Here is a 15273-nt window from a genome sequence, read left to right as displayed (position 1 = left end):
CAGATAGCCTCTAGACTATGATGAACTTATTTCAAATCTCACAGTGGGAAAAACTTAAAACGCAATAAGAATTTACGCCATCTTCCTGGTTGAACATTTGTTAAAATAATTGTCCATATGGTAGGGGAAAGGCAACAGCATGATATCACACGCGATAAGATTCTAGGCGAGAATAATTAGAACAACTTTACTCACCTGGTTGAGATCTCCTCATGAAATATTTAAATTAAGTCATTAATGATTGGTTAGTCTTGATTCATCACATGATTAAAGACATAACAACTAGTTCTTATACCATGACTAAGGGGTTTAATTGCTTATTAGTAATGTTTTGTCCATTCAGGTTGACATGTTTCGTCAATCTGTCCATTGACTGGCTATACTGCTTAGAGGTGAAGTTGTAGTGACATGATTGTCGAGATGATGTAATTGGTAAATTTCTACTCACAGAGTAAAAAAAATTGTTCGAATTCTTAGATATTTTGACTCTGTGAGTAGAAATTTCATTACTAAGTGTAAACACAGTCCATAAACAATTCATTCTCACATGATGTAATTGTTATACCGTCATCACTGTTCATGGTGTTACCCCTCTTGTTTTCAAGACTATTTTATCCCCTTGTCTTCTTGACAGTTTAACAAAGCCTATCAACCTAAACAGGGAAAACAGTACTCATAAGTAATTAGAACTCGTGATCCTTGTATGAGAGCTAATTATGACTATCTTATCGACCTGATGAAGTATATGAGGAGGTTAATTAGATGTTATTTCCCCTTCATTCTGCCAAGGAAAATATGAGTGACCTAAGGAGCCTTTGTCACTACAAGTCACTACATGAGTAGTGACAACTCTTAGGTCATGAGTATTTTCCCGGCTGAATGAAGAAAAATGTTAGAGAATAACATAATTATACCAGCAAAGGTAATATCAAAGAAAAATCGGGGAAAGTAATGGTAATTTTGAACGTTTTACTAATATTCCAAACACAGCAGCACCAGTGATGTAGACACGCGTTGTCATGACGTAGAACGACCAGGGTATATATTCCATATTTTTTGTTCTAATTGGCTCATACATGGTATAAAGTAAATTATACAATTGGAGAAAACTGAATAAAAGTTCAATATTAAGATCTCTGTATGTGGCTCAGTTTTTTAATGTTTAAAAAAAAATTACATGCCTTTATAAATTGTATATGTATATACATTGTAGACGAAAGCCTTATGGTATTACGATGTGTAACTTTCCAAATTAAAAATCATGTTAGGCCTAAAAAAATAATTGTTTCATTCCGGATACCCGATGCACCAAGTTTTTCACTGCTGACCCTAAACTATTTTCTATGTATTCAGGAATTTCCCCCAAAAATAGTGAAAATTGAGTGGATGTGGCAACTGACATCAACTTGAAAAGACAATATAAAACTGTTCTTCCAATCTGTAATGGCTGTACATCTGATGAGAAGAAACCAATAACAGAGAGACCATATGGAAAACAACGGAAAACATAACTACTGAACTAGACACTTAAACATAAGAAAAAAATCATCTACCTACCGAACCTATTCTAAAATTGAGTGTAATTGGAACCACACAATTTTATTTTTCAGGCCTTAGAATAGTAAGTGACACATTGGTTCAAAGGTCATGACCTTCGTCCTTTGACCTTTGGTGAACTCTCATGTGTTTTGTCATATTGCCGTTCAGTTTACATCTGTAACCACACACCTCGCATTGGAACGGTTTTTCTGACGAGTGCGTCGTCATATGACGTCTCAAGTACTCCTTTGAGGTGAATCCTTTATCACAGAGTTCGCAAAAGAAGGACTTGACTGGATCATGTGATGCTCGATGCATTGTTAACGAAGACGTGCTGTGTAATTTCTTCCCGCATATATCACACAAGTGCCTTATCTGCTTATGAACACTTTTATAATGTTGCTTGAGAGTATTTCGTAACATAAAAACTCTCCCACATTCTGTACATGGAAAGGGCGTTGGATTCGAACTATGCATGTTTGCATGTTCTCGCAAATAATTTTTATCCATGAATTGCTTACCACAGTCGTGGCACTTATAACGTACTTTCAGATGTGTTTTCATATGCCCACTCAGAGGTTTATTACCGGAAAACTGTTTACCACAAATCTTACATTCCACTTGATCTGTACTGTGAGCACTCATGTGTATTAATAGATACTTTTCACATGTAAATTTCTGACTGCATATTTCACACACAAACTTTTCATCACAGTGAACCGTCTTCAAGTGACGAGTCAAAGATCCTTGCCGAGGATAAGTCTTGTTGCAGATTTCGCACATGACGCGATCTAAAGCTCCGTGTACACGACGGTGCTTGCTCAAAAGCACGTCTTTATTAAGGAACTCTTTATCGCATTGGGCGCACTTCCACAATTCTATTTTCGCAGTATGCTTTTGAATTTTGTGTTCATTTAAAGCATTATACAGTAATACAATCCCACAGTATCGGCATTGTTTTTCTTTACACGTGCCTCGGAGTGTGTGAAGCTCTGACAACTCTTCGGTTTTGAACGCAAGTCCGCACTTTTCGCATGAAAATAATTTATGCGCGTTGTCTTCTCTCATTGCCTGTCGTAGTCTCTCCTTGAACATCTCCAAATCATCACCTGGCATCAGTTTAAGTCGTACTAACTTTTTACCTCTCTTACGTTTTTCTTTCGTGACCTTTGAACCTGATTTTAGTATTTTCGGTGTATTTGTCTTGACCTTTGACCTTGTTTTTCTTATGTTTGATGTTTCTTTGTTGACCACTGTCCCTGGTGTTAAACTCTTTAATGTACTGCTGGTAAACTTTGACCCCAATGTTAAAATCATTGATCTTTCTGTATTGACCTTTAACCTAGAGGTCAAAGTTGATGCACTGTCTGGTTCAAATTTGTCTTCAAAGAGTTCTTCATGTCCTTTGTATCGTTTGGAATTATGACTATTTGGTGGTTCCGTAAAACTCAATGTTCTTTTATCCTCTCCTACTTCCTCCTCCCCCTCCCCTTCTTCCTCCTCCCCCTCATCATCATTATCATCTTCCTCCTCTTCTTCCTCATACTGCCCCTCAGACAATTTTTTCCCAATCTTTCCACTTTCAGAATACTGACTTTTATCTGAAACATCACAATCTGTACCTACTACACTGTCATGTTCATCCTGTGTCTTTATCAGTCCAGTAAAACATGAAACTATCTTTCCATCATTTTCTGTGTCTGCATTTAACAGTGAAGCTCTAAACCTTTCAGTAATATCTTCTGAAGCTTTGGAAAAAGTTTCCATGGCAACACTGTTCTTATCAACAGTTGTCATGGTAATATGATTCATTTCTTCATCACTTGTGGTAACATGATTTCCCATTCCATCATTTGGAATCCTAAATCTTTCTTCTTTGCACCCCATAGCAACACAATTCCTTTCTGCATCACCTCTCATAGCAACACAATTCCTTTCTGCATCACCTCTCATAGCAACATAATTCCTTTCTCCATCACCTCCCATAGCAACACAGTTTCCTTCTGCATCATCTCTCATATTTTCTTTTTTCATAATGGCATCATTTGAAACAGTTTCCATAGCAATAGCATTCCTTTCTTCATCCCCTGCTAAATATTCTCTCTTTATTTCAACTCCTCTTCTTGGATACTCTCCAAAACTCCAAAAATGTTGATGTGGTGTGTTCCTCAAAGTGCCATCACCATCCTTTGGCCTGAGATGTTCATCATAAGTATTTATATTTGCACTCACATTGTATCTTTCTCTTTCAATAACTTCTCTCACAAGACTATCCTGTGGTTTGACTTTGAGTCCTGTAGTTTGAAACTCTCTCACAAAATCTTCACTTCCCATGTATTTAGATGATACTCCATCTTCTGATATGATGACAAAAACACTGCATCCCAACTCATCGATCAACTCTCGACACTGGAATAAAATAAAACAAATATAATCTATAGTAACAGCAGTGGAATTCTCCAAAATATTGATTGTGGGTGCAAGAATAGGAACTAGCAAATCCGCCATCTTGAATGGTGCATCATGGGAAATATGATGACATATGAATCAGTGTTGTGAACAATTGAGTTACATTGTTTGTAACTATAGAAATAGTGTAGTCATGGTTACCCTGACCATTGTAGGAGGTTTATTCTATCACCGATACCTGGGACTTAGTAGACATGTATATTCATTAGATGCACACTGAATATTCATGACTCATTGAAGAGGCTTATTACCTAGCTATAAATGACATCAGTAGTGAAGATTTGATAATTTGTTTTCCTTTTGAGAATCATTAATCGGATTGAAGTGTTTAAAAAAAAATTCTGGCCATGGCATGCGCCAAAGCCCATCATCAGCCATGGTAGCCAACAGACCAATCTGATCAAAATCTGATGTGGTGAAAGTGGCTAGCTGTCTTTATTTACTAGTACCTCTATTTCCATCGTTTGTTTAGTTATCGCCCGGAACAAAACAAATGGCACAAAACGGTGGAAACAGAGGTAGATAAAGACCTCTAGCCCCTTTCACAACATCAGATTTTAATCACATTGCCCAGAGACTAGACTCAAGTCGAGGGGAATTTGGCTATCTAGTTCCTGACGATTGTATTCCGATTTTACACTGTTATCTTCATATATTACGTCTAGTCACTCTTGTTACATAAACACAAAATTCTGTGCTACCCCCCCCCCCCTCCCACAGCATTCATATATACATGATGATGTAACATTGTTGTCGCATCCCCAGCATAGGGTTGAACAACATTTAATGCTTTGAGTAACGAGATTGACTGGATGATGAAGATAAGGTAGTGTAAAATCGGAATACAGTCGTCAGGAACTAAATTACTATCACCCCTGCATCGATCCAACATAACTTGACTCTAAGCTAGCTACATCAATGCCAAATCATTGAAAAAATAAACAACTCTGACACTGTCATGCAGCGACAAGGCCCGACAAAAATAGCACATTAAAAAAACGCCTATGCCTGACACATACCTTCTGAAACAGGCCGTAGCCTACATTGTGTCCACGGCTCCTAGGTAATTGAGATATTATGACTTGCTCACGGAATCTCCTCCCGTCTGCCATCTTCACTAGTACTTGTATGCGGCCTTATGTTGATGTTGATGGCCTTGAGATGAAGTCGATATATATGAGATATCTGTGATGGGGTTGAAGCCCGCCACCATGCGGCAGGAATGAGAAAATGAGGGCGATAGACAATGATAGAAGGTTACTGAGATAAAGTGAATATCTCATGATCTTAGGTCTAGTCTGTGTTGTAGCACAAACGAAACACTGAAAATTTGCAAACGTTTGGTAACTTTGATTTGTTGGTCTATATATATATATATATATAACTCGGTGAGTATCAATCTAAGACAGTGCTTTATACCGCAGTGGCAGAGCGTAATAGTTTTGGTAGTCTATATATATATATAAGACAACAACAAGATCTGTTACCAACTTTCCGATAGCAGTTATTGTCCAAAATATTACGTATTCAGTTTTCATTAAAAAGTTCTGGCCAAACTTATGGCAACTTAATTTTTACCAATCATTATTGTCACTCAATCTACTATTGATGACAGTTATTGTTCTTTTTATTTAGTGCTTTAGAGCAAGTGTGTATGTGGAACAGATGTCATTTACTTGTTCATATGCGACCTGGTGACTAATTTGCATAACAATAAAGCTGCTTTCTAGACAGCTGATCTTGGCCTCAACCATGACGTGAACGTCGTGCAGCGACTGGATTTATTTCATCTGCTAGTCGTTTTTTGGGAAAATCTGTAAGACAAGGACAAGAAACGCAAGGTTGGAATTTCCCAACAGTTGAACGGCCAGGGAACACTGCTTCTTTGTACATAGGATACAGGTTTACAAAAATTGCAATTTTGACAGATAGTATAGCAACCAAGTGGAATTAAATTTCAGCAAAGTTGAAATATACGAATTTGACATCTTCATTTATGGCAGCGGTGAACCCCCCCCCCCCCCCGAACAAACAACAATTGCCTTGTAAAAATTGAAAACTATGAAAAATATGACATTAATATACCCACGTATCAAATTTCATCATAACATAAACAAACAATATTTTAATGTTTTTGCTGATATGTTGAATATATAAAGAACAAACTGTGAAAATATGGAGTCAATATCTTTATTTTTAACAAAGTTATGACATTTTTACTAAGTAAAGAATGGGGTTTATAAATAGCCTGTGCAACAACCTTTACGTCTTCATCCGGGTACCGACTTCCTGTCTCGTTGTCTAAACACATTCCAGAATCAGAATTTGATCTAAAGTTTGCTCGTTGTCTTTTTCTCATTTCTGTCGCTAGGCGGCGGGCTTCACTTCTATCACTGAAAACACGAAAATCGCAGCGAAGATGGATGACAAAAGTTGTGAGCACGTAACTAGATCACAGTTACCTGGGACCAGGGGACACGACCACGGACTATTTCATAAGGTATTTCAGACTAAGTTAATTCAGTTATCATGTGAGTTCTATCATGGGTAATGCTATCGGATCGGGTCACTCGATAATGACTAGTCTAAAAGTGGCCAGAGTCAAAAACACAGTCACAAAGTGCACCGTTCGGTCATGCAGAGCACGTATGGTTATACACCCATAATGGATAACCGTGTTATGTTTTGTACGTGTTCTAATAAAGATGCCTGGAAATAGAACGTGTCTGAACAGACTAATTTAGCTGCAAAAATTGTAGCGTTTTGCTGCGATTTTGAGGTTTTTTTCGTCTGTTTTGGCGACTTTTGATGTGGGTTAAACACCAAAAATTTAAAAAGTCGCCAAAAACAGACGAAAAAATCCTCAAAATCGCAGCAAAACTCTACAATTATTGTAGCTAGTATTAGTTCTGTTTGAAGGGACGACTTTACCGTATGCAAGCAGGATCGAACTATAGTGTTGTATTTGACTTGAAAGAGTGCCAAATACACCAACCGTGTACAGTACAAGGTTGTTTTATTTGTCATTGTACACATACCTTCACCTTTGTTCATGCGGACATATATACCACGCCCTGGGGGTGGTATACCAAGAGGTTTTTGACCAGTGAACGAAATATGTATGCACGAACGATAGCGAGTCAAAACCGAGTGGTATACCTTCCCCAGGGGGTGGTTTATCGCTTATATATTATACTAGTATATTGAAAATATCGGAAACACGATAAGAACTAACGTTTTGTCGTTTCATATGCGACCTGGTGACTAATTTGCATAACAATATTTAACACTGCTTTCAAGACAGCTGATCTTGGCCTCAACCATGACGTGAACGTCGTGCAGCGACTGCATTTATTTTATCTGCTAGTCGTTTCTTGGGAAAATCTGTACATTGATCGGTTCATTGAAAGTGCACAGTGATGAATAAACAACCTGTATGACTCAAGGTATAAACATGAAGTGGTTTATTGAATACAGCATGCTTCGATCGACTTCGCGACTCGGTGAAGTGAGACGATGAAATGTTGAATGGTATTTGTGTAACACATAACAATAGTTTTGTTCTGAATATACCACGGAGAGTGAAAGTTTTTGTAACGAATTAATGAGTCAAGGCAATGATGACCTTAAGATATACCCGTATCTGTCATCATCCTAACACATATGTTGTATTGGAATTTGCCTATGCCAAGGGGAAGACTCATATTTAAGATTGAATATAACATAATATAATCAAGTCATGTGACAAAGTTTCCCGCCACGTATTAAGTATGACATCACAGATAGGAATCCTATTCAGATTTCCAATATCACATTGCATTATAATTCTATGCTACCTCACTTTGACTTGAGAGCTAGCAGCAGAACATCGTGGTCTAAGCTTGTGCTATTTGGAGACAATGTGGTTGGTCCTTTGCTCCGATTGATTAAACTTTCAGACCTTGAAAGTTGAACTCGAGAGAGAACATTGAGACGGCTAACGTTACAATCATTTGTGGAAACCATGGACCGAGACTGACAAGCAACATCTGGAAAAAACAGTGGACAAACCTGTCATCGCCTCATCCATCAACGCGACCTTGTGTTTGGAATCGTCTACTGAACTGTCGTGTGATATAGCTAATTGTAACGTGAACTATATGCGGGCTTTGTTTAGTATCTCAATGCAGTCAATTCGAAGATCCTTAGTAATTGTCAAATGTTTGTATAGGAAATTAAAGTACGAACAGAGAGTTGATATCTGCCAAATAGTTTGTGTGTGAGTCATTTTTAGCACAACTGAACTGAGGTTCAGTAGTGCTATAGGGATCGCCCGGCGTCTGTCTGTCTGTGTGTCTGTGTGTGTGTGTGTGTGTGTGTGTGTGTGTGTGTGTGTGTGTGTGTGTGTGTGTGTGTGTGTGTGTGTAAACAACTTAAAGTAAAAAACTGCTCAACCGATTGCCATGATATTTGGTGGGTCCATTACCTTGGGTGTCTAGTTGGGAAATTGTTCAAATCAAAAGGATCGCATGACAGGTGTGTGATTTGTGTCAAAAAATGTGATTTTTGGTAAAAAAACTTAAACTCAGAAACTACTAGGCAGATTGGTGCGAAATTTGGTGGGAACATTCTTAAGGGGGTGTAAAGTAAGATTTGTTCATGACATGATGATTCCATCAGTGATATGCAAATTAGGGCTTTTGGTTAAAAATCTATAATTCCAAAACTAGTGAGCAGATTGGGCTGAAATTTAATGGGAATGCATCTAGGGATGTATGGACGAAGAAATATTAAGCATACAATGATTCCATGAGTGATATGCAAATTAGGTGTAAGAATGTTCATTTTTGGTCAAAAACGTATATCTCAAAAAGTATTTGGTCAATGAGTCTGAAACTTGGTGAGATGTTTCTGAAACTGTTATTCTGCAGATTTTCTTCAAAACATTTTGACAAAATTGGCCCTAGCGACCATGACCATGCCCTTTAGCAACAACGAAATGGCAGTATATTTTGGTCAAATAACAACATCATCTGGTAGGCAAGTGAGTAAACATTCAAAAAATTTATGCAAATGCCCTAGCAACCATGACCACAACCATAGCAACAGCCAAACGGTCGTGTATTTCACAAAGATAACAACAGGGATTAATAGACAATTGAATAAACATTCAAAAAATGTATGTAAATTTGCCTAGCAACAAGACCATACCCATAGCAACAGCCAAATAATCACGTATTTTGCAAAGATAACAACAGGAATAGAAAGACAAATGAATAAACATTCAAAATATGTATGCAAATGTGCCTAGCAACAAGACCACTCCCATAGCAACAGCCAAATGATCACATATATTGCAAAGATAACAATGGGGATTAATAGACAATTGAATAAACATTCAAGAAATGTATGTAAATATGCCTAGAAACAAGACCACGCCCATAGCAACAGCCAAATGATCACGTATATTGCAAAGATAATATCAGGAATTCATACACAAGTGAACAAAAACATACAAAAATGTATGCAAATATATCTAACAACATGACCACGCCCATAGCAACAGCCAAATGATAGCATATATCGTAAAGATAGCAACATGGTTGGATAGGCAACTGGATAGTCATTCAACAAATGAACAATTCTTGTTAGCATGGACTACCATATGGATAAACATTTTTAAAAACTGTACAGTTGTGCTACAACGCTATTGGCGGTATTTTTTTCTGACTTTTAATATATTTTCATAATATTTTCCTTATTTTATGAGAGTAAAGCCCACAGGTGCCTGTGGTAACCACAAGTAAATTGTTGTGTACACAATTGGCAAACTACAAAATAAAATGTATTATATTTGTTTTATTTTATTACAGTGTCAGGAGTTAATGGAGGAGTTGGGATGCAGTGTTTTTGTCATCATATCAGAAGATGGAGTATCATCTAAATACATGGGAAGTGAAGATTTTGTGAGAGAGTTTCAAACTACAGGACTCAAAGTCAAACCACAGGATAGTCATGTGAGAGAAGTTATTGAAAGAGAAAGATACAGTGTAAGTGCAAATATAAATACTTATGATGAACATCTCAAACCAAGCAATGGTGATGGCACTTTGAGGAGCACATCATATCAACACAGTTGGAGTTTTGGAGAGTATCCAAGAAGAGGAGTTGAAATAAAGAGAGAATATCTAACAGATGATGAAGAATGGAATGATATTGTTATCAAAACTGTTTTCAATGATGTAATTATAAAGAATGAAAATATGAGAGATGATGCAGAAAGACATTGTGTTGCCATGAGAGATGATGCAGAAAGACATTGTGTTGCCATGAGAGATGATGTAGAAAGACATTGTGTTGCCATGGGATGGAAAGGAGAACAAATTAGAAACTGTGCTGACATGGGAACAGTGTCAAATGAGAGGAATCATGTTGCCATAACTGATGGGGAAAGGAACAATATTTCCATGACGGCTGCTGAAGAAGGGAACTGTGTTACCATGGAAACAATTTCAAATGATGGAGGAAGGAATCTTTCTACTATACATGATGAAGAAATGAAACATATTTCTATGGCAACTATGGATGGAGGGAACTATATTGCCATGGAAAATATTTCAAATACTCAACAGCGCGAAGCTGCACTGATAAAGATTGAGAGCGAGAGAGAAAATGATGGAAAAATAGTTTCATGTTTTACTGGACTGATAAAGACACAGGATGAACATGACAGTGCAGTAGGTACAGATTGTGATGTTTCAGATAAAAGTCAGTATTCTGAACGTGGAAGAAGATTGTCTGAGGGGCAATATGAGGGGGACACAGAGAAAGATGAAGGCGGTGTGGAGGGGGGTGAAGAGGAAGAATTTGAGCAGAGGAGGGAGGAAGAGGGGACAGAGGAAAAGATTGTATGTTGTCAGAACAAGCAAAATATTGATGGTTCAGAAATGTACAATGGACATGAACTCAGAGAATGCACATTTCAATCAGAGGAACAAGATGGTGCATCAACTGTGACCTCTAGGTCAGAGGTCAACAAAGAAAGTTCAAATGTGTTTATGTTAGGGTCAAAGTTTAATAAAGCATTAAAGAGGTTAAATGCAGTGTCAGCAGGCAATGAAGAAACATCAAAGGTGCTGAAATCCAGGTCAAAGGTCAGGGAAGGAATGTCAAAGGTCAGGAAATCAAGGTCAAATGGAAAGAAAGAAACGAACTCTGGTTCAAAGGTCACCAAAGATAGGTCGGCAGTCGTTAAATATGTACGACTGAAAGAAGGAGATGATGTTGAGATATTTAGGGAGAAAATACGACAGGCAATGAGAAATGAAATCAGTGATAAGTTATTTTCATGTGAAAAGTGTGGACAGGCAGTCAAGGAGGAACATTTATTAGAGATGCACAAACTTCAGGGCTGTAGAGAGCAACGATGCAGATATTGTGGTGTGGTCTTGCTGTATAATGCGTTAAAAGAACACAAAATTCAATACCATGTGACAAAGTTGGCTCTGTGGAGGTGTAAATTGTGCGATGAAGAGTTCATCAATCGAGATTTTCTTTTGCGGCAGCATGCACATGTACATAGAGATCTACATCGCATCACGTGTGAAATCTGCAACAAAACATTTAGTCGGAAAGATTGCCTGACAATTCACATGAAGACTGTGCATGCTGAGAAAAAGTTCCCGTGTGAAATATGTAATATGAAATTTACTTGCGAAAGGTACTTAGTAAAACACGCTAGCATCCACAGTGAATATAAAGACGAATGTAAGATTTGCGGCAAGCGGTTCTCAAATAAAGGAGCGTTGAAATCTCATATTGGAACGCACATGAAAGTTAAGTGCGCAGACTGCGGTAAAGAGTTAACGCGAACGAATTACCAAAGACACGCAAATATGCATAGTACGAATCCCACGCCGTATCCGTGTACTGAATGTGGTAAAGTATTCCTTATGAAAAATACTCTTAATTACCATTACAAAAAAATACATAAACAAATTAAGTACTTGTGTGACCTTTGTGGGAAGAACTTTTCCAATATGGCGACGTTAAAAATGCATCGAACATCACACAATCCTGTGTACTCGTTCTCGTGTGAATTATGCGACAAACGTTTCACAACAAAGGATTATTTGAGACGTCACATGAAGACGCACTCGTCAGAGAAACCTTTCCAATGCGAGATTTGTGGGTATAGATGTAAACTGAAAGGAAATTTAAATAAACATATGAAATTGCATCAAAGGTCAGAGGTCACAAAGGTCAAAGGTCACAACCCTTGATGGAATATAAGACAAACACAAGAATGCATCAAAGGTCAGAGGTCGTAACCCTTGATGGAATATAAGACAAACAAGAATACATCAAAGGTCAGAGGTCACAACCCTTGAAGCAATATACGACAAAGACAAGAATGCATCAAAGGTCAGAGGTCACGACCCAGAACATTTGACCCAACATGAGGATACATATAAAGCACACTAGAGTGCATCAGAGGTCAGAGTGAGGATACATAGACGCTTTGGAGTGCACCAAAGGTCAGAGGTCACAACCTTGACACAATATGAGGATACAATTCCCCCACCCCCACCTTGCATGACACTACTGATTAGACATACACCATGGTGGAAGGGAACTGCTCTTATGGGCCCATACATATCAATGTACAAATCACAGCAATAATGAATTTCTTCTAGTAAAAAGAACAACTAAGTTTTAGTTTACAGTTTTCCTCACTTTTAATACATAAATATACAACCCCTCAAAACAACACAATTTTATAAAGTACAAATAAAAACTTTGTACTGCACCAAAATACTTGGATAAATAAAGTCCCCAGGTGTTCTTCAGGGATGTTAAGTCACACGTTGTTGAAATGTGTGACTTCATAATATTGTCCCAGACAGGTGATGAAGTGGACATTGGTTTTTTGTGTTTTTTTGGTCTTTTTTTTTTTTGGTCTTTTATTAATAATTGACTCCAGTGGGTAAATGATAACAATGTCTTACTTGCAAATCAATACATGTCAAATGAAAAAAAAAAGATGCAGGAACAAGTGTTAAATAAGATTTAACAGTCTCTCAAACGCCTCCAACTTTCTTACATTTGCATTCATTTCTTTCTCAATTTTATTTTTAATATATATATATATTATTAATTGACACCTAATCAAGTACTTTAAAAACTATGTCCACTATAAAAAATAAAATTAAAGTGGACATTGTTTTTAAAGTACTTGGTTAGGTGTCAATTAATAAAAATATAATGATATATTATTAAATTTAGATCCACAGTTAAAATTGAAGTATACAGATATTCTTTTCTATTTTAACACTCATTAACATTAAATGTTTAAAATTTATTGCTATAAAGTTTACCAAATAAAATATTATGATTCACCAGGGTTATAGTGAGTCAATTTGCCCAAACACACAAAGTGGAGACACAAGTGAAACAAACACGAATATTAACAGAATTTTTTTATCGAATTTGGCAGAAAACGTTGTCATAGAAACACTAGTACGCTATGATGACGGCATCAATAATCGTATGATGAAAAACTAGTATGTTTGCAAAAAAAGTACGGAAAAACAATTAAAAATGTCAGTTTATTTGTCATTGTTTTGGCGGGAAAGTAGCTTTATATCGGTTGCACAAAAATTGGCGGGAAAACCCTGAGTATATCAAAAGTTACAAAAACAAAAAGTCCGTTCATAGAAAATGGCGGGAATACACACAAACAAACCGTGACATTGTCATATATAAAAATATCCAACAGAACAAACAATATATGCCAAAAGTTTCACGAAAAACGCACAAAAATGTCCACACTTTTTGGCGGGAAACATGAAGTAGTCTCTTACGTCGATTGTCCTGTACAGTCAATGATCTGTACAACATCTATGAGTACTGGTGATTCGACATACCACGATTTCGGCATTTGTACGTCGATAAAAGAAATCTTCTGAGCTATTGGCAAAGCAAATTCCATCGCTCTGTTTGGTTCGAACGACGACATACTCATGTAAAATAAAGTCTCGGAGACCTCCAGCTTCTCAATTTGTTTAAAATCAACATTGAATAAAATCACAGCAGAAATTTCACGATCTCTGAACACTGTGTTCAATGTTGACAAAGCGTTGTTGTCATTGAGCACGATGGCAGATACACTGGTGCCTTCTCTGTTAGCCTTATTCAGTTGTTTTTCGATTCCAGGTCTCGTCATCTCCATCAGTGTAACTTTACCCTCCGTATTCTCAAACAAAACTTTACTGGTGTTTCCAGCGTCTTCCAGAGTTTCCTAGATTAAAAACGAAGAAGGAATAAATAATAAATATTGTATATTATAATGACTTATTAAAGTTTAACCTTTTAAAGCTGTTACTGGAATGTTTTTGTTTTTGTTTTTTTGTTTTTTTGTTTGTTTGTTTATTTGTTTGTTTTTGTTTAAAACAATGCTTTATGTACAATAACTCGTAACATCGTACACCACAGAATTGCTTAACATATGAATAAAACATTTTTCTAGCTGTATACACGTACATGCATGTGATAAATAAAATCTAATTTATTTTGGGGTCCGCACCCCAAAATCAGCGCCCTCAACAGCGATCACAACCTGTTTCTCTATTGGTTAACATGTATGGTGTCTTATTGGTATTTTAATAATTTTCAGCGAATATATTGTTGTCTGAAAAAATAATACCCCAGTTTTAGCTAGTGCAGCTGTAAGAATTACAAAGCCCCATGGTGCATTGCGGTGTATGATTAAAAAAACCCGGTATTCTAGTTACAACTAGTACAGTTTAAGAACGTCACAAAAATGTGTGACTATTACATCTCGGATGTATTAGCACGTCTGTGCTACTTTTTAAACCGAGTATAAATAAAATAATAATAATAAATAATAATAATTCAAAACCTAGCTTTTGCTCAAGATTTCGTTCAAGATTTGTACGACGTGTACGCGTATTCACCACATCACCCCCCCCCCCCACCTCAGATTTTAATCAGATTGATAAATTGGTAAGATTAGCTTTAAGTACCTTGATCGTTAGGTCTGCAGTAGCTCCCATACGCAGCAATCGAAATAGAATTTCATAATATGTTGTCTTTGCTGTAGGATGATTCTAAAGATAGAGACATAATTAAATATGTGAACATGCACAGACAGTGTATGAAGAATACGTTTATTCTTAGCATATTCTCGGTTACCCAGCCTCTTGCCGTTGAAGGCATAGCCCTCAACGGCAAGATGCTGGGTAACCGAGACTATTCTTATCACCC

General features: G+C 37.0%; 1 protein-coding gene across 1 annotated transcript; it reads right to left on the bottom strand.

Annotated features, from left to right (window-relative positions):
- Positions 1–13613: 13613 nt before the first annotated feature.
- Positions 13614–15112, bottom strand: LOC144450348 (uncharacterized). The gene is made up of 2 exons (XM_078140949.1): positions 15033–15112; positions 13614–14287 (listed from the first exon to the last, which is right to left on the bottom strand). The coding sequence occupies exons 1-2, from the start codon at positions 15060–15062 to the stop codon at positions 13847–13849; spliced, it is 471 nt and encodes a 156-aa protein (XP_077997075.1). The 5' UTR covers positions 15063–15112; the 3' UTR covers positions 13614–13846.
- Positions 15113–15273: the final 161 nt, after the last annotated feature.

The sequence above is a fragment of the Glandiceps talaboti genome, chromosome 19 (assembly GCF_964340395.1).
Source record: "Glandiceps talaboti chromosome 19, keGlaTala1.1, whole genome shotgun sequence".
NCBI lineage: Eukaryota > Metazoa > Hemichordata > Enteropneusta > Spengelidae > Glandiceps > Glandiceps talaboti.
Note: the sequence above shows the minus strand (reverse complement) of the source record. Positions and strands in the feature narration are given on the sequence as shown.

Excerpts from the sequence above, each read along its gene's own strand:
- LOC144450348 (XM_078140949.1), bottom strand. The coding sequence starts at position 15,062 with ATGGGAGCTACTGCAGACCTAACGATCAAG. Across the intron at positions 14,288-15,032 it reads CTGCAGACCTAACGATCAAG|GAAACTCTGGAAGACGCTGG; the intron begins GTACTTAAAGCT and ends TTTTTAATCTAG.